The sequence below is a fragment of the Acanthopagrus latus genome, chromosome 5 (genome assembly GCF_904848185.1).
Source record: "Acanthopagrus latus isolate v.2019 chromosome 5, fAcaLat1.1, whole genome shotgun sequence".
NCBI classification, from domain to species: domain Eukaryota; kingdom Metazoa; phylum Chordata; class Actinopteri; order Spariformes; family Sparidae; genus Acanthopagrus; species Acanthopagrus latus.
The window spans coordinates 22,308,167-22,326,396 of record NC_051043.1 but is presented as its reverse complement, the minus strand read 5'-3'; the positions used below and the strand labels follow the sequence as shown (position 1 = coordinate 22,326,396).

Below are 18,230 nucleotides of genomic sequence, written 5' to 3'. Positions count from 1 at the left end.
CCTGACAGATTCTCTATATGTATCACATGCTGGAGTGTTTTGTATAATATCTTTTGAGTGTAGTGGTAGAGTGGATCTGCTGTGGCGTGAAGGTTTGTAGAGGATTAAGATACATCCATGATATAACACGTATAGACTTAGTGTCTTTTTATACTGCATTGGCTACATTTTACATTGACAAGAATGCCACTAATAATGCTGTTCTTGACTTTCTTTACATTCACAATGCTACAAACAGTTGCCCAGGACAACCACCTCTTGCTGCTGTTTTACTTTGGAGTCAGTCCGTGAGTCAAGCTTTGCACTTTTCCCATGCACATTTCTCTAGTTCATGGCTGTGAACTTGTCACGTTATGAACTCCCTTTCATTGCAACCCCATCCTTCATTTCTAAGGCATTGAGCTTCTGGCTTTTTGCCTGCGTTATAATGCGTGCCACCATAACAAGCCGCTATGAATTCATGAGAGTGTCTTCTGGAGACGGCCGACGGTCTTTAGTCACACTAATCTTCAATTAACTGTCGCAGCTTCCGATGCCATCTCGTGTATTTTTCTCTCCGAGAAGTTTGCTCACACTGCTCTCTGGTATTTTTGATGAAGTGTGATCCTCCAACAGTCGGTTTCATTTCCTCTATTTGACTCCCAGTTCACAGTGATGACGAGAGCGCAGTCTATGATACAGAATACAGACATGAAAATCAACACTTTTTGCTCCTCTTCATCCCATAAAACATACACCGACACAGTGACACCAAGTGTAAAGTGTTTACTTCTCACAAGTTATTTTCCAACAGTTTGAGGACACACACGACAAAATACCACTGACAGCTTTTAGAGACATTCCAGTCATCTTTAAAACTGAATCTCGATTGAGCCAGAGTTTGCTCATGAATTCAGTCTCTGTGTCCAGTGAGAACAAAGAGGTGGAGTTTACATGTGTGGTGCTTCCGGCCTGGATGTGGACAGAGGCTGTGTATCAAAGATTTTATAGACGTTTCTCACCCTTTGATTGATCCAAATGAAAATGCGTTCACTATAGATATTAACATTCTTCCTTTTTATTCTGTTTTTGTCCTGGTAAGAGCAATTTGTTGGGTTTTGATACGTGCCATATAAATAAACTTTGATATTATTATTATTCAATTATCAGTGAATCATTGACCTCAGGCAGGGGTCAGCAACCTGCAGCGGGAAATAAATAATGGCTATTTTTTTTTTAACATATCATTGTTGTAGGCCTCAAGTGATGCTGACATTCCATGTTTGTAAAAAAACGGCCTACACAGTTGTGATTTTATCAGTTAACCAGGGATGCTGTAAATCGGTCACAGTTGCAAGGAGCTGAGAGGTCAGTGTATAATGAAGCTGTAGTAAATGTGTGCGACAGTCATGCTTTTTGTATTGATATCAGTGGCCAGGATAACCTTATATTCAATGTATTAAAAAAAAAAGTTCAATTCCAAAATGTTTTGCATTAAAGCAGACTTTGACACCAACACAGCAAGTCTAAATTAGCAAGGAGGAAAAAAAATCCCAAGCCTCCATTGTAAAATCTCTTAATTCTGCATGCTATTGAGTTAGGAGAAACTTCAACTGTGTGAAACAGTCTGTGACAAATCCTTGATTATTTGGGTCTTCTCGTGAATTTGCCAAATGTTTTACGTGAAGTTATTTCCTTCCTTGTGTAAAAAAACATTGTGTCTGATACAAACCTCCCGTCTGCAGTGTAGTTCATCCACTTGACTGGTTAACAAGAGAACTGTCAAGTTATATTAAGCCTCATACTTTTATATCATGTGGACAATTCATTGAAGTTTTTTTTTCTTCTAATGACTTGTTTTATGAGGTGCTGCAGGCCCCTCCGCACCCCTACATCCTGTGTCCATGCTATGAATTTGATGACCCTGAGCTGATATTGCTTAGTTTTATGCTCAGGCCCGAGGGTTGATTGCTGTATGTGGCCATGGTTTAAAAAAGAAGGGGATTATTTCATACTGAGATTGACTTTAGTCAAAATTAAACCCAAGCTTTTATTGTTTTCAGTGTTAATTTTTTTAAAGCTCTGCTACAGCTATAATTTTATTTATTTGTTTAAAATGCAAAATTCAAGTACCATATAAGCCTAAACATCCCAGTGCAGAGTAGCCACAAGTGTGTGAAAACATTAACGAATGCTCATTTTAATAATCTTGCTAATTCAGACTTTTTAGGCTGTGTTACCTTCATCAGAGGGCTCAAATATGTTTTGTAGCTCTTGTCAGATTTCTTTTGGCAAGAAGGCTCTTTTGGTAACAAAGGTTGCTGACCCCCGGTCTAAGCAATGTGGTAAATCCCAGGAGATTTTTCAGATTTACAGTGGCTGCAGAAACAACCTGATGGACATTGTGTGAGGAAATAAGAGGGAATACTTCTTAACTCTAGGAGAGCAGAGCACCCTGCATGTTGGACTCACCAACAGACAGCCTCTCCACAGAAATGCATAGAAAAACACAGTGATGGCAGGACAAAGTGAAGAGTCAGTCATGCATTCATTCAGCCCCATGCCTCCCATCTGATAAAGCACAACTAGGTATTTGGTTTTACGCCTTTCATCTTCTCCACTTTAATTTTCCTCAGCTCATTCTGTAAAGTTTCTTGATAATACTGAGCACTTGTTGTTCATCCATACAAACACCATCCTGTTGCTATATATAAATTACTCATCATCCGCCTATGCCCTGCTGAAAAATGCATACCTCGAGGGAATGTCAGCTTTCATCAAAATGCCTCTCAGTCATCTAACACAATATCAAAAATATCATCTCTTTAAATGTTAAAGTCTCTGTAGAAAAATGCCTGAAATATATAGATATCAAACATGTACATGTATATTTGTATACAAAGAAAATTTGATGCAAATTATTACTTCTTCAAGGATCCTTTAAAGCTGTAGCTACGTCACTTAACTCCATCTCTGCATGTCATCGTGATAAAAGAAAAGAAAAACACAGCTTGCATGGCACCAGTTGAGCACACAGATTTTGATATACAATGAACTTAATGTCTGGACACAGATCAGTGACGACATCATCATTCATTTCAAACCATTAGTCTTTCCCCTTAAAAATACACTGTGATTGTGCATACTGACATAATACAATTTTTCTCCTTATCTGCAGTCCAGCCGAGCAGCATTTTGCTCGTGGGCAGACCTGTCGGGCTCTCCAGACACAAACAATTACAATTCTTAAAAGGCTAATTCCATCGGTTGAGTGGAGCCATTGATTTCCATCTGAGTATGCACAGAGCAAAAGTCTATAAAGACATCAATCAAATACTGGCTGACATCATTTCACCCCATCCTGTTCCTCTTCAACTAAACATGCCTCTTCACTTATGATAGGGTTTCAGCAGCATTCTAAACTTTAAATCAACTACTTCTATGTAACAAAAATATGACCTCCACGACCTATATATCATCTGTACATATCTGTATGCATGCACATACAGTGGCTGCCCTTCATCCTTCCCCAGTTTCACAGTAACATTGCGCTGGCACAGCTGTGCCTGGAGGTCGTTCAGTGCTCAGAAGTCAAAGTATAAATTTGGATGAGCTCCTGGTGGTTGAGAGCCATTAGCGCTTTATGTAGAGAAAAAAAAAAAAGTTGATGCTTGGCCTCGGCTCAGGCCCCCCCCCTTGCCGATCAACTGGGGTCGATCAGTGTACGAAACAAGCATCTCTTCCACTTGTATCTCAAGTATCTCAATGGACCCTGCGGAGGAAAAAAGAGGAAACACATTAGTGTGAATATCAGACTGCACAGAGGAGAGTCACTTGACACAGCAGTCATGGTTGCTTCTCACAGAGCAAAATGAAAATACACCAAGGTATCACTGCCCACACACAAACACCCAGACGCTCATACACAAAGTCATCAAAGTTAACAGGACCGAGCCGCCTAGCACATTTCCCTCTATGGATTAAAGAGGGTTCATTTTATGAAAAGACAATTGCCAAGCTCTGACGCTCTCCTTAAATAGATGCCATTTTTTTTTCCCAGTGTCTTCGTCAAGTGGTTCAATGAGCAGGAGGCCCCATCTGGGTCATCTTGGCTCTTACAAATCTGATCCTGTTGTTGAGATATTGTGCACCGTCCCTGCCTAAGGTGCAGCTGATGCCTCTAACTTTTAACAATCTCCAAAGCAGCGTGAAATCTTCTGATTAAGTTTGCTTCGCCCCCACTGCTTTCCTGTACACCTTTAAACACATGTGTATACCCTTCATATTAAAGTGTATGTATATGAGTGTGCACACATTTTTTCCAATCAGGACACACGCGCACACACATGCCCACTCATTTTCCCACATCATGACTTTGTCTGAGTCACAGATAAAGACACACCAAGACGAGCCAGTATCCATGCCCAGTGTGCGACGGATTCACTTTTGAATGCTCTGAAGTTTTGGCAATGTAGGTCATGTCTATTTTGTATCATAATGAACTTTGCATACAGTATCTCCAAATAGATGTAATGCCTTCTGGCGAGCAACTCCAGTTATTTGGGTTTTCATTTTATTTAATGCTTTCCTCATAACGTTTTCATTTTGAGTGATCATGATGAAATGCGGTTGATTGAGGGGAGCAAAAATCAAAGTAATGATGCATGCAAATAGACAACTGTGTCTCTTGGCAGACTATCACCACCAACAATCAGACGGAGAAACAACAGCTAATTAATATTCACTGGCAAAATGTGTGTCTCACTCTGACACATTTATTAGGTCTTATTGCACACTGTGCACTTGCCAGGTTGGAAAGCGGGATGAAGGCAATACCAGCCAGTTGAAGTACTATAAGCACACATATGACAATTGTGTTATCAGGGTAACAGGTTTACATTTACAAATACAATCTAACCAGTCAGCACGATGACATTCTAATCTATTATGGAGGCAGCAGATCTACTTATTAACCTGATAAAATGAGGTGTCACACTAGTGACGTGTGTTACACACAACCATTAAATGGAGGAGCTGCTGAACGCTGCCATTAATAGCAGATGCATAACAAGCAGGCAACAATTTTGTCATGTGTAATTCAAAGGTAAGAAGCGAAGGAAGGCGGCAAGCTGCTGCAGCACAGGAAAGAGGTGGCCGGGGGAACTTTTTTGATCCAACATACAATCCTGGACATCCTGCCAAATGAGTCTGCTGTACAAAGTGTCAGATATGTTTTAATAATAGATACCCCACCCACATGTATATAGAGATACATGTGCATGGAGAGATTGTTATGCATACAGCTGCTGCTGAGTGGGAGTGAAGCATCATCCAAGGGGAGAGGAAGAAAGAAATTAAGACAGAGTGAGACCGAGCGAGCGAGCAAAAGAGAGAGAGAGAGAGAGAGAGAGAGAGAGAGAGAGAGAGAGAGAGAGAGGTGGGCTATGGAGCTGTGAGCTGTAGGGAGTAGGTCAGTACAGTTGAGTCAGTCCTGACTCATGATGGAGGCGGTGAAGATCCACCTCCTCCCTGCCCATTACAACTTCATCCTCGAGCCTGGAGCACTGGAGCTCAGATAGCCATTTACACAACCAGTGAACAACTCCTACACTCATGGTCAGAGGAGCAGTGGTTTTCTGTGTTACGAGGACAATCTGATAACAAGTCATGGACGAATGTATCAAACTGTGAACGATGAGTCCACACAAATGTCAAAACTGTTTCTCCCACTATGAACTTTAATGCATGAACAGTCTTTCCATCGCTTCACACTCCCCACAAACCTGAGGTAGCTGGTAAATATTTAAACAGATTCATGTAAAATAATGACTTTAATACATATTTTAAAATACATTTTGACAGCAAAGAAAGAGAACACAGGGAGATACGGGATAGTGGGAGGCTATGACTTGACATTAAGCCTGAGTATTAAACCTCAATACTTTTCAGTGTGGACCAACTGAGCGCCAGTGGATTTTTTCAGACTAAACCGATAACTCTGATAATTTCCCATTTTTGTATTTTAAAAAGAAGTTCATAACTAGTAGTTGTTCATGCCTGAGTGGAAGAAAGACCTGACGTATTGAACAAATACTCTGATATTTTAATATTCCATAGCTTCTGTTGTGTTAAAACATTGTTCCTCCTCTATTGTGGAGCATGTTTTGCAGATTGCTATCATGTAGTCTTCCAGTAAAACTGTAAGAAATGTCCACACTGATGACAAGACGTTTGGATAAAGTTAATGCACGCAATTTGGCTTCATATTATTCGGTGCTATATATACCGATGAATAGCTGCTAATTCATAGGTCTGATATTTAACATGCATCCCTACAAATATTCATATAGTGTCTGGACGGTCTGGCAAGAGATTACCTTCCTGATTTACAACTCCTTTTTCTTTATTTTGGCAAAGTGCTTATGCAGCGGTTTGTGTTTGGAAAATATTTCAAATTTGAGAACTCTTAAACTAACGTTAGCTACTGTCTCTCTCTGTTAGTGGTAGAGAGAGGCGCTGAGACGAGTTATTCGAGAATGTCACATCCTGCTGTCACAGAAAATCCAACCTGAGTCCTTCATAAAGAAATCCACAATCCAGCAGCGTTGAACTACTTCAACAAATCATCCACAGGCCTGTATAGACAACCGAGAGCGACAGGGAAGGTTTTGATTAAGCGCCACTTTATAAATCCCCTCACATAGAGCCCATTCAATTAACTTCAAATCATTGCTTTTTAACACAATATGTTCATCCCATATTTCTTAAGGTGAGGAACCAAGCCTTTGTTAAATGTCCATGTCCACCAGTTGTTAAAGGTAATAAATCACTACTGTGAGTTGGAAAAGAGAAATAGGGACAGTCACTGTAATGGCTCTGAAAGTGAACAAACATCAGTTTTTTTGTAACAGCTCTGCTCCTCATCTCTGAGCTGTAGCCTGTGCAGCAAGGTCAATCTGTCACAGTGGTGTTGAGACAACTAAATTCAATAAGTTTAAAAAAAAAAAACACATTAAACTTGGTGGAGAAAAGCAGTGAAGAATCAAGAGTCACTTTTCATGCAAAAATTAAATAAAAACTCAAAACACTGGTTATGAAGAGGACACTGGTGTTAATGCTTATGAAAAGAGGATTATGTGTTTAATGATCTTTATATATATAGTATCCATACATCCATCTAGTAAGGGTGAAAATGAAAAAAGAAACGCAAACATGGAGGAATCAAGTCCCAGTCCACCGTGTCAATTTCCTCTGCTCATTGATTAATGCATTAGATAAGCAGTGCTACAGTGGCAAAATCCCCTATGAGCTGCATCTATTGATGATACTGGCTGTACTCCATTCTGTAGCACTCTGCTCTTTCAGCCTGAATGTGCCTCTGTGTGTATGTGTGTGCCTGTGTGTGAGCATGCTGCTGCCAGACTCATTACGATCCATCAATAAAAGGTAAATACAGTGGATGTTCTACACTGAGGGCAATCATTTTAGGGACAAACATGTGTACACATATGCTCCTGCACAGCAGCAAACACAATACAGCCAAGAAAGCATCAGCAGCCTCCACAGCATCACCGTGTCTTCTTTCTTTCACCGTCTCTCTCTCTCTCTCTCTCTGCCTCTCTCCATCACACATGCTCTCGTTTCCCTCTCTTTCTCTCAGTCCCACACATTCACTCTCCCCCTCTTTGTCCTTAGCCCCCACTCTCTCAATCGTATTCATTTCTCTCATTTCTGAATATCAACTGATCCCTAATCCAGACGCTGATTTTAGATTTGTTAGGCCAGCAAGGTCAAGCATTGGATTTAGTCGTCAGTGCGCTATTTCATACCCCGATTTAACTTTAACCTCCCCCACAACCCTAAACATGCACATATGAGAAACATATGAAATGGACTGTTCATGTAACATCCTGCCACCTAAGCACACATTACTGTCTCTCTCCTTTCCCTTTGTCAGCTTGTCCTCTCTCTCTCTCTCTCTCTCTCTCTCTCTCTTTCTCTCTCTCTCTGTTTACCAGGAAGAATATGTGCAGCAGAAGTTCAGGCTCCAAGGCTTATGTTGGTACAAAGGCTATCTGAGGCTGTACTGCTATCTCCAGTAGTCTAATCCGGCTAATTAAGGGCATCGCTAGGAGGAAGGTGCTACTATTCTCATCCAACTCCAGGGTATGCTGTCTCCCCAAGTCTGCCAAACTGACATGTGCTTTCACACACACCTATGCACACACACACACGGACGTGGGCAGAGACACACACAGAATTCCTCGACACTCAATTTGAAAATGATTTTAAGACGTATCTTAGGCAAGGCTTTATTACATATGCTTCTTAATAAAAGCTAATAAAGTGGAGACTACCAAATGCTCAGAGACTGAGCTGGTATTATATGACTGCTGATCTACAGTCCTCTATGGGATTAAAGCCCAACATATTTTCTGCCTGATTCTCTCTGCTCAGGAGCAGAATTGATTAGCTTTCAGTCCAACCAGTCTCACAGACATCACGGTGAGGGATAGTGGGGGTCTAAACATGAAATATGTGAAATAAAATTCAAGATTTTACAGTTAGAATTCATTAGTGGACACAAATCAAAATGGCAGTTTTTTCATCGAGGACTTGTCTCTCTTCAGCAGCCCACCATGTCGCTCTGCTCACATATTCTCTCCCCTCTTTCACTCCGACAGCTTGACATGTCAGCAAAAATGGGACTTGTAGAGACAAGAGGTGATGTGGGGAGAGGAAGTATTAGACTTCATGTCTGTCTCTCAGCCCTAATTGTTCTTCCAGGCAGGCTTGTGTGAATGTATATACTGTAGATGCCACTATCTGTCTGCACTGCAGTGACATTTATCCTATTAAAGCTTTTATTCATACATATGTCTCTGTGGTGGAGAGTTAGTTGCAGGTGTTAGTGTATGGGAAGAACTTTAAGGCTTTGTAAGAAATCTAGGGGAAGCGGGTTTTCTTGTTTCATCCAGAAGGACATGAATTAATTAGAGCCCCTCTCCGAAAGAACTTCCTGAGTTTGAGACTCGTTAGTACCGAGAGCTTCCACAAAGACACAGATACAATTTGGTTTTAGTGTTGTCAGCAGTCTTTCGTGAAATTTTTAAAATCCCTGTACATTTTCCACTTAACGCTCATAACATCTCTCTCTTCTACACACATATGCTTACTTGTCTACCCACAGATATATATAGATATACGAATGAATATACAGCACATAAACAAATAAACTTGTTTGCAGACTCACAGATATGCGTCAGAGCACACATGCAATTACTCTCCTTCCTCCTCCCTTTCTCTTCCTGACAAACAAACTCATACATGCACAAACACTCACCGCTTCTTCCTGATCTCTCTGTGTACTCCTCAGCGCCCGTGGCGATGCCTTTCTCTCTGTTCCACTCACTATATCCATCCCTTTGTTTCCTATTTCCCAGCCCTTCCTCTCTCTCTGTTTGGATAATCCAAAGTTCAGCTGGAGTAGAAAGCTCTCATAAACTAGAAAACACTATGAATGATTCAAGAATGTTTAAGTAAGACAGAGTGAGGGGTTCGGCATCAAACCGTGGTAGTTGTTGATTTGCGTAGGATTGTTTTCTGGGGCTTGAGGGAAGGCGGGTGAGGAGGCACAAAAGGCGGAGGAGTGTTCGATGTCGGCGGGAAACTGTGGCTGACTGAGAGGCCACCGTTTTCCAACATTAGTTCATGAGGAAGAGCATGAGGAGGAGGTGGGGAAGAGGAAGTGCAGCAATGCACAGGGCTGAGCCTCAAGTCGCTGAGCTCAGCCTGTAGGTGCAGTTCTGTGTCGTCTACATCGTATTGGAGGTCACAGTCGGGACAGTAGCCGTGGTACTGGACCTTCTCACTGAAACGGACACGCTCCCTCTCACGAGACTCCCTACCAGGGTCTTTGGGGCATTTGTTCTTTTCATGGCGGAGAAGAGGCATAGGTCTGGGTAATGAAGGAACAAGGCCCGACTCAGGGATGCCGCCGTCGTTGGAAATGAAACACGGCGTGGAGGAGAATAAATCCCTGTTTGGTTTCAGTGGAAAAACCCCGCCATTCCTCATTAGAGACCCGCTGGCCTTGGATATATTCCCTGATAACACTAATGTTGGATGAGGCAGATTCTTAATGTTGTGATCCTCGGCTCTCAGCGGGGTGAGTCTGGGTGGCGGAAGGGGAGGGTGGGGTTTCTTGAGCACGGTCAGGACTGCAGGAGGGTTGATGGGGGCCGGGGCGATGGGTGCAGGTATTTTGAAGATGCAGTCCTCGGGGAAGAGCTTCATCTTCTCCAGGCTGGAAGCGGTGGTGGTGGTGGTGGTGGAGCTTGAGCTGGAGTTGAGCGTGTCTGTCTTAGAGCTGTCCGTCATTCCGTCCTCCTCCAATTGCAGGTCACCTGTCAGGGTGTCAATGTCGTGGACAACCTGGTGACAAGAAGAAAAAGGGTCACTGTGATACAATACTGAACAATGTGGCAGAAGGGGATGAAATATCAATAACACGGGGTGACAGGGAAAAGAATCATGATGTAGATTGGAGGGTGAAAAGGACAGTTCTTGAAATGAGCTGATGCCTTATCTCGCCAACTTCTAAATTAATGAACTGAAAACCTCCCTGTATAAAAATTTAAAGACGTTACACTTTGATATAAGAGATTGATGAATGAGATTCAAGACTGACTGAGATATCTCCGGAACAACCACTCCAGGGAGTAAAGAAATGTCGCCGCAATTTATGGGAACGCCCATGAGCCTGCCAGACTTTGACTTAAGTGATATACGACAACAATCCCAAGATGCACCATCTGAGCCGAGAGGAGTAACAATACCAATCATGCGCTGGAAGTCAAGACTCAAATATAATCATTTATGATACAAAAACAGAGTTAAAATTAAATGTAAAACGTTAAAAAATACAGATGTACAAAACACAGAAAACACAGGGATATAGTAAAAGGAAAGGAGGCAGATGTGAAAATGAATAAATTGTCAGGCTCCCATTAGGGAAAATCAGCACAAATGCTAGCTGACATTGAGAAAGTCAGAGATTTATAGGAATCTTCAAAAATATTTAAAAAAAAAAAACCCAAGTACAACTAAATCGACATGGAGGATCAGAAATTGTATGGGAGGGAAGATCCATTTCTGCTGACAAAAGTGTCATAAATCTTAACAACCGCACAGGAAACAATTCATCATGGCATGAATTAGAACGAGCAGCCACGGTATGGCAAGGAAGAAAGGGAAGCCAAAGAAAAAAAAAGATGTTTTTCAAAAAGATCACATCAGAAATCCACTCTCAACACAATACGAAGGAGCAAACACTATCAGTTGAAGTGGTGCAGTAATGTACAGTGTGCCAACGTGGAAGCGGAGACTGCATTGTGAAATACACTGTAACAGCCCTGTGGTTATTGCTCTGGAAAAGGAATCCTGAACTGTAAGATAATGTATGAATACAGTAGACTGCAGACCATGACTATAAAGGGGTGCTATAGAGAAAATGAATATAATAAAGAGAAAATGGCACAACATCTCTGATTGGTAAGATTTTGTCTCAGGAATTGAAAATATATATTTAGAAGCAATGTTTTGCTTTTTGCCGTCCAAGAGGAATTTGTTTTTCATAGCCTGAACTGTTGGAGCCAATGTTTGGTTTGTTGGCAATCTAAAGGCAACAGGCATAACCGGAAATAGTAGTAAGGATGCAGCAGCAGAAGATGATAATACAAAAAAAATAAATAAATAAATAAATACATGATACATATCCTTGAGACCTGCATACATTCTTACTGTACCTGCTGCAAGTGACGTACAGTGCGAAATGCCTCTCTAAAAGCATGCACTTGCATTGTATGGAATCATCCATGGTCATAGTTAGTCTCCTGAGCATTTATGTCAGTAATGGGTAGACAACGTCCTTGCATGTACACATAAATGTTGCCTGGGTTGGGGTTAGTGTAAGTGTTATGTGGGATTCTGTTCCTCTTTACATATTCATATTGGCTTATGCTGAACATACAGGACTGCCACACGACAAGAGTAAAAGAAAAAAATATGCAAACATATTATGGTGACAAACGGGCATCGGCACAAATCTCATCTCAGTAGCTGCGTTTACATGGAGACTAATTTTCTGAATAAAAGACTAATCTGAAAAAAAAAATGCCTCGTATAGTCACCAAAATCAGAGGAGACTGATCTAATAAGGTTTGATCTGGTGGTGTAAACTGTTGATAATCTGTTTTCTAGGAAAATATTTGTGTCTAAGAACCACATAAACAGTTAATCTGATCTCTTGGATGTTTCCCTCTGATTGCAAAAAATATGTTCATTAGGTGATGTCGCTTCTGGGAGGGATAGAAAGAAACATGGAGGTAGCAAAACTAAACTGATCTTTGTTTGATACAACTTTTTTGTTGAAGATCTTACAAGATTCAAGTATTGTTGAAATGCCATGCTGGTGGAACAGCTCAAAACAACAAGGTACTCAAACAAGTGTTTGGAAAGATGAACGAAGCATGAATCCACCGAAAACCAGAAACACAAACAGAATACACTGTGGGTCCATCTTAAAAATATAATGAATAAGGTGTAATTTCTTGGTAAAGTCATCTTCTTCTGTTATATTTCCATCAGATTTGGATGCTTCACAGCGGTTATCGCGTATGTCAAAGGAGTTAATTTCTGATTAAGTGCTTTGGAGCATGTAAATCTACGTCTTAACACTTTATTATGTGTCCATATAAACGGTTAAGTTAGAATCTCTTACCAACATCATTTCAATCGGATTGAATGAGTATTGCCAATGTCACCACCTCTATTGTGATGGGCTACAAAGCGAGACACAGATGCAGGATGCATACAAATGTGAGTTACACCATTAGGATTTACATTCAGACAGATGGAATTTTACTGTAGCTCTAATGTCATCCATAAATGGTTAACACATTCTCTCAAAGTTATCAAAAGAGCCATAAGGTTTAGATGCTGCATCACCTCCCTCAGCCATTGAGGAATTGAGTAGTCTTCCAGTAGAGAAGGATCAATCTCTGCGATCATAATGTGACACATTTTAGACAGATTGTTATTATTCACCCCTAGTATGCCAAAATGGCTACCGCATTAATACCATTTTGAAAATACCAGACAGTGAGGATTAAACTCCAGTAAGGGGACAGATTAGGACACTGCCAGAAAGAGTGTGCCAGAAAGGGCAGGTGCATCTGCCACAGGTAGACTCTTCATCTGGGAACATTTTTAATACTCTGACTTGAGAAAAAATGGAGGCAATACAACCTTGAATTGAATGAGGCTATGCTGGGCACAGACTGAGGCTGTCTGCACCCCTTCCAGCACTTTTTTTCCCACCACTCTGCCTTCAAAGCCAGCCCCAAATCCCCCTCCCATGGGGATTACATTTTAAAAAGGCCGTTTAACAAACAGAATAGACATGGTGCTAAACTCTGCTGGGAACTAATAACTGATATTCAAGCGATAAAAAATTCATCCAGGTCTTTCCGAAAAACATTCCCTTTGGAGACGAGTTCTCTCCTGGTTCTCTTCCTGCGGTCACTATTGCGTCAATGCCCAGAACTGAAGCGCGATGTTGGGACATTTTATTACTGGCTGCCTCACTATTTGAGGCTCCAGCAGTGAGTCCAAAGAAAGGCTAATTCAAGTTTAGCTGGGCACACCTAACTTTATATTATAACAGATGAGACGGCTGAAATAACCTGCGAAAGCAATCAGAAAATAATTAGAATAATGACATTGTGATTATGCTAATTTCCTGAATTAGTTATACTCATCTCAGGGTACTCAGTAGATTAGCCCACTGTAAAAAAAAATACGTCAGATATCATCGGAGGGTTTGAAAAAGAGGTGAGGAGAGAAACAGAGTGACTGAGAGGGAGAGATAAAGAGAAAGTCATAAGGCTGGGGCAAAAAGAGGCAATGGAGCTAAACCCCCACGCTGTCTTTTAATGGATGATTTGTTGGGACACACGGGAGGTAATACCAGTATCCCAGTGTGCAGCCGGTGCTGTAGGCCAGGCAGCGTCAGCGCCTGTGCCAAGCATCTGGGCAGGGTCACCCCTCAGAGCCAGGCTCGGTTCCAGCCCTGTCTGTGAGTTATAACAGATAACTGCATTTCAAATGGATTATACCCCAAACACTGGCTTTGATAGTAACACCCCCTCAAGGTACATGTTTAGTGTGTGTGGTGTCAGAATAACTGATCCTCTACACAATTTCCTGTGAGCTAAAAGAATAAATAGATAGAATGAAAGAGAGAAAGAAAAAGAAAGAGGGCACATCACAAAAAAAATAATTACAAAAGACAGATTACAATGCCTTCTTGTTCTCAGTCATCTCTGGATCCTGCTGTGAGACATAGTAAAACTGCTGAAAGACACGAAGTGGTCTAATTCAGCTCAAGTTGCAGAAAAAGAATGAGGGGAGCAGGGATGCAGGAGGAGACAGATGCTGCGTCGACTACCCATCCATAATGTAGGAACCAGAGGCTGTACGCAATAGGGTTTTATTAGAGTGACAGGCTGTCATGTTAGGGCGGAAGGTTCAGCACAGCAGGGTCGGATGTCTTGTGTATGGCCAGTGGAGGAATGTAAACATAACAGCAGCTAAGACTGCAGGTTATTACAACTGGGGAGGCGGCATGGGATTTAGTGAGTGACGTTAGAGCAACCACTGATATAAAGAAATGAAAAGAAAATACGTCTCTGCTCTGCACACTCGGCTCTACGAGGACAACTTGCTGTAAATAAAGGCGCTGAAAATGGTCACATAACGCTTGAATCCCTCAAAGACGCCCCCTCCGACTCCAATCCAACACCCCTGTCTCTGCATCACTGAGGACTGAATGGCACAAACAGACGGTTCTGAGTTTTCAGTTTTAACAAAGACACTGTGGAGAAAGGAGCGAGGAGAAAAAAAAAGCAACAAGACGGGGGAAAGAATAAAGATGAGTGGCTGAGATAAATACAGTCATGTGGCGAGGGACAATGGCAAGACGGAGAAAGACGAAGATAAAAAAAAATTAGGGGGAACTAACGTGGATAAGATTGAGGGAGGTGAAAAGTGAACTGCTCTGTTGTTTGGCTGGAGATAATTCACACCAAACAACAGTCAGCATTAAGATGATGAAATGCAATGCAAACGCATCTTCCTGGTTGTACCAACTTGTCCATTAAATATTAATTGTGATTACGTTCCTCTCACTTTCATTGAAGCCTGTGAGTCTGGGGCGAGGGAGCTGTCATGTCATTTCACACCACACATCCTCCCCCCTCTCTCTCTCTCTGTCTCTCTCATGTTGGAGATAATGATCACATACATTAGTGGAGGTGTGTGTGTGTGTGTGTGTGTGTGTGTGTGTGTGAATGCTTCTGTGTCATAGCTCCATTCTCCAGGCCCCAGTGAGGTGGACATCAGCCTCCCATGTCCTCTCACACACAGATCACACACCAGCCCAGCAGAAATGACATGACACCTGGCAGACCTTACTGCTCGTGTGTGGCTTCCTGTTCGTTTACCTCTTTAAGTTCTTTAGCAACATCCTTGAGGTCTCCCAGGATGGTTTCCAAATTCTCCACGATTGTCTTGATCTCCTTTTTCACTTGTACTTTGGAGACTAGTCCTTCAGCGTCCGCATTTGGTGCCCCTGACATTCTTCGGTTTGTGGCACAGTCTATCTCGCGAAGGATCTCGAGTCGAATCCCTTTGTCGACACGCTGCTGCCACTTTGCCAACGCATTATGTTAGTCCTCCGCTCCCGTCACTTTTCTTTTCTTTTTTTGTGTGTGCTCCTACATCACGGCCAGGACGGAGCGAAGTGGCGTCGGGCAGCGTTCTGTATCTACCACCAGGCATGCGCAATAGAGCGTAACACAAAAAATAACCGTTATGTCAAAATATCGTATCATACTGTCTGCGAAACGAAGCCCGTCCACAGGTCGGTTCGCCTCTTTACACCTCCATGTCCGGCGACCCAAAAATGACGTGCCGCGAATATCCCTCACGTCTGGTGAGCGCTAAATTCAACATTTTGTGGGAAAACGGCCAACGTGACTGCGTGAAAAAAAAGAAAGAAGAAGAAGGTGAGCTACAGTAAATGCAAAGCACACCACGACGACGACGAAGAAACGAAATAAAGAAGAAGAAGAAGAAGAAGAAGAAGAAGAAGAAGAAGAAGAAGAAGAAGAAGAAAGAGTACACGGGCAGTTATCCAAACCGTTGCACACAGCCGGGTCGTTAATATAATGGTCCATAATCCTCAGGCATCGGCAGAATTGTTACACATTCCTCCTTTTTCTTCAGATAAATGCTTCTGGTAATGAAACACCCCGGAAAGCCGCCAGGTAACGACACCCCAGGGCCACTTTCCTCCGAACAACAGCCCGTCAGTTTCATCCTGTCTCCATCGCAGCCTCCTCTGAGAGTCTCAGCGAGCGACGACACCGGGAGCAGAGGAGGCTCTCTCTCTCTCTCTCTCTCTCACACTCTCTCTCCTCTCCCTCTCTCTCTTTTCTCTCTCCCTCACTTCTCTCTCTCTCCTCTCTCTCTCTCACCCTCCCTCTCCTCTCCTCTCGCACTCTCTCTACTCTCTCTCTTCTCTCTTCACCCCCTCTCCCCCTCTCTCTCTCCTCTTCCCCACTCTCTCTCCCTGTCTCTTCTCGCTACATCTCCTTGTCCCTCTCCCTTTCTCTCCCCGCTATCGCTTACTCTCTTTCTTCTTCTTTCCCTCATCCTCTCTCTCTCTTCTCTCTCTCCTCCCCCTTTTGTCCTCTCTTTTTCTCTCACTTCTCTGTTTTTTATCAGTTGTGGAAAAAGTAGATGTTTCTGAGTTTGTGTTATTGCACCAGTTATTGAGAATTACCCCTGTCCTTTGACTAGCTTAAGGTAACGTTATCTAACTTTTAAAAAAAAAAAAACTTAAAATAAAATAACAGCTTCAAAATAATGTTGATGGTACAGTTATTGTAATAGGATGAATGGTGTCGCTGTCTCAGCATGTTTCTTCAAGATACAAGTTTGAGTAAGTTTGTAATTTTGTTTGTAGTCAGCACCTACAAGAAGACTGACAAATTGTTACAGACCTGGGATTTGTTACGGCAGTAGAGCCTGATAACGATAACGGTCATTGATTTCGATCAAGTGTGTTTGGGCAGGTGGATATCTAATCCATGCATGACATGGGGCCCCAAGGACCAGGACTAAAAAAAAACCCCACTGTACAGTAAAATCAATTTAAAACGATGTCTGTCATTAATACCAAACCTGCAACGTTGAGGTGACATCTCACTGAGAAACAGAACAAGTCACTGCATTATGCATCTCAACATGTTCAGCTTCAAAGTAAGTCAGAAGCTAATAATTTAAGACACACAACACACTGTAGTTTCTCTTCATTAGCCACTGCTGCACTGGGGAAGCCGATGGCAAGATTTGCCTTGTCATATTTGTCTTTGTTTTTCGTTTGTTCAGTAGCCTTGCTGCGATCTTATTTCTTCAGATTGATAGAAAATCGTATTTCCATCTGAATAGTTCATTTACATCCTCTTTGTATCTGGAGAGAGCTCTTTGTCTCCCCTGGCATGACATTAGATGGAACATAACGCAAAAAGTGAATCCTGACAACATGGCTGAAATTAACATCTCATCAAGAAGAAAGCAGTGTTGTAAACCGTCTTGGTCACACATGGCCAGACAGGCTAGAATACAAATAATATAGCAGACCGCAGAATAGAACATTAGTTGAGGGAAACCGTTTAAAAATATATACAACACACTTTATGGGCAGCTACTAAGTGACACCAGATATAGTATTTGCATCAAAGCAGAAGTCAGATGGAGAAATACAAATTACCTATGGAGCTGCCCCCCCAAAAACATGAATTTTAACAGTGTTGTCTTTCCAATGAGGATAAATACATGCAGAGGAGTCTCAATAAACAATCTTTTGTAATCATGGTTTCAAAAGCATTTTCCAAGTCCACCAATGCAGTGATGAAGTGTAATTAAGTAAATTTACACAAGTAATGAGTACAACTTCAGATATTTGTATTTTCCCTAAATTTTTTCAGTTTTCTCCCATTTTCTACCTTTATACTCCACTACATTTTGGAGGCAATTATTCCCCTATTTACTCGACTCCACAATGTGATGTCTTCAGTTACTTGTTACTCTCCAGATTACATGCTGCATTAGTGCCAATGAAGCAC

The 18,230-nt window shown here is 41.9% G+C and overlaps 2 protein-coding genes across 3 annotated transcripts in view; one reads left to right on the top strand and one right to left on the bottom strand.

The window, feature by feature from the left end:
• Positions 1–750: 750 nt before the first annotated feature.
• Positions 751–16,377, bottom strand: prr16 (proline rich 16). 2 transcript variants are annotated; one of them, XM_037097566.1, is made up of 3 exons: positions 16,241–16,377; positions 9,323–10,413; positions 751–3,751 (listed from the first exon to the last, which is right to left on the bottom strand). In XM_037097566.1, exon 2 carries the CDS (start codon positions 10,357–10,359, stop codon positions 9,544–9,546), a length of 816 nt encoding a protein of 271 aa, XP_036953461.1. In that variant the 5' UTR covers positions 10,360–10,413; positions 16,241–16,377; the 3' UTR covers positions 751–3,751; positions 9,323–9,543. The 2 variants fall into 2 exon arrangements, with proteins under 2 accessions (XP_036953461.1, XP_036953460.1); XM_037097565.1 differs by lacking the exon at positions 16,241–16,377 and adding an exon at positions 15,543–15,708.
• Positions 16,071–18,230, top strand: part of hsd17b4 (hydroxysteroid (17-beta) dehydrogenase 4) — a 30,446-nt gene continuing 28,286 nt past the window's right edge. Inside the window, exon 1 of the mRNA XM_037097564.1 lies at positions 16,071–16,367. Coding sequence (XP_036953459.1) covers positions 16,331–16,367 — 37 coding nt within the window. The 5' untranslated portion in view covers positions 16,071–16,330. The remainder of the gene's footprint in view (positions 16,368–18,230) is intronic.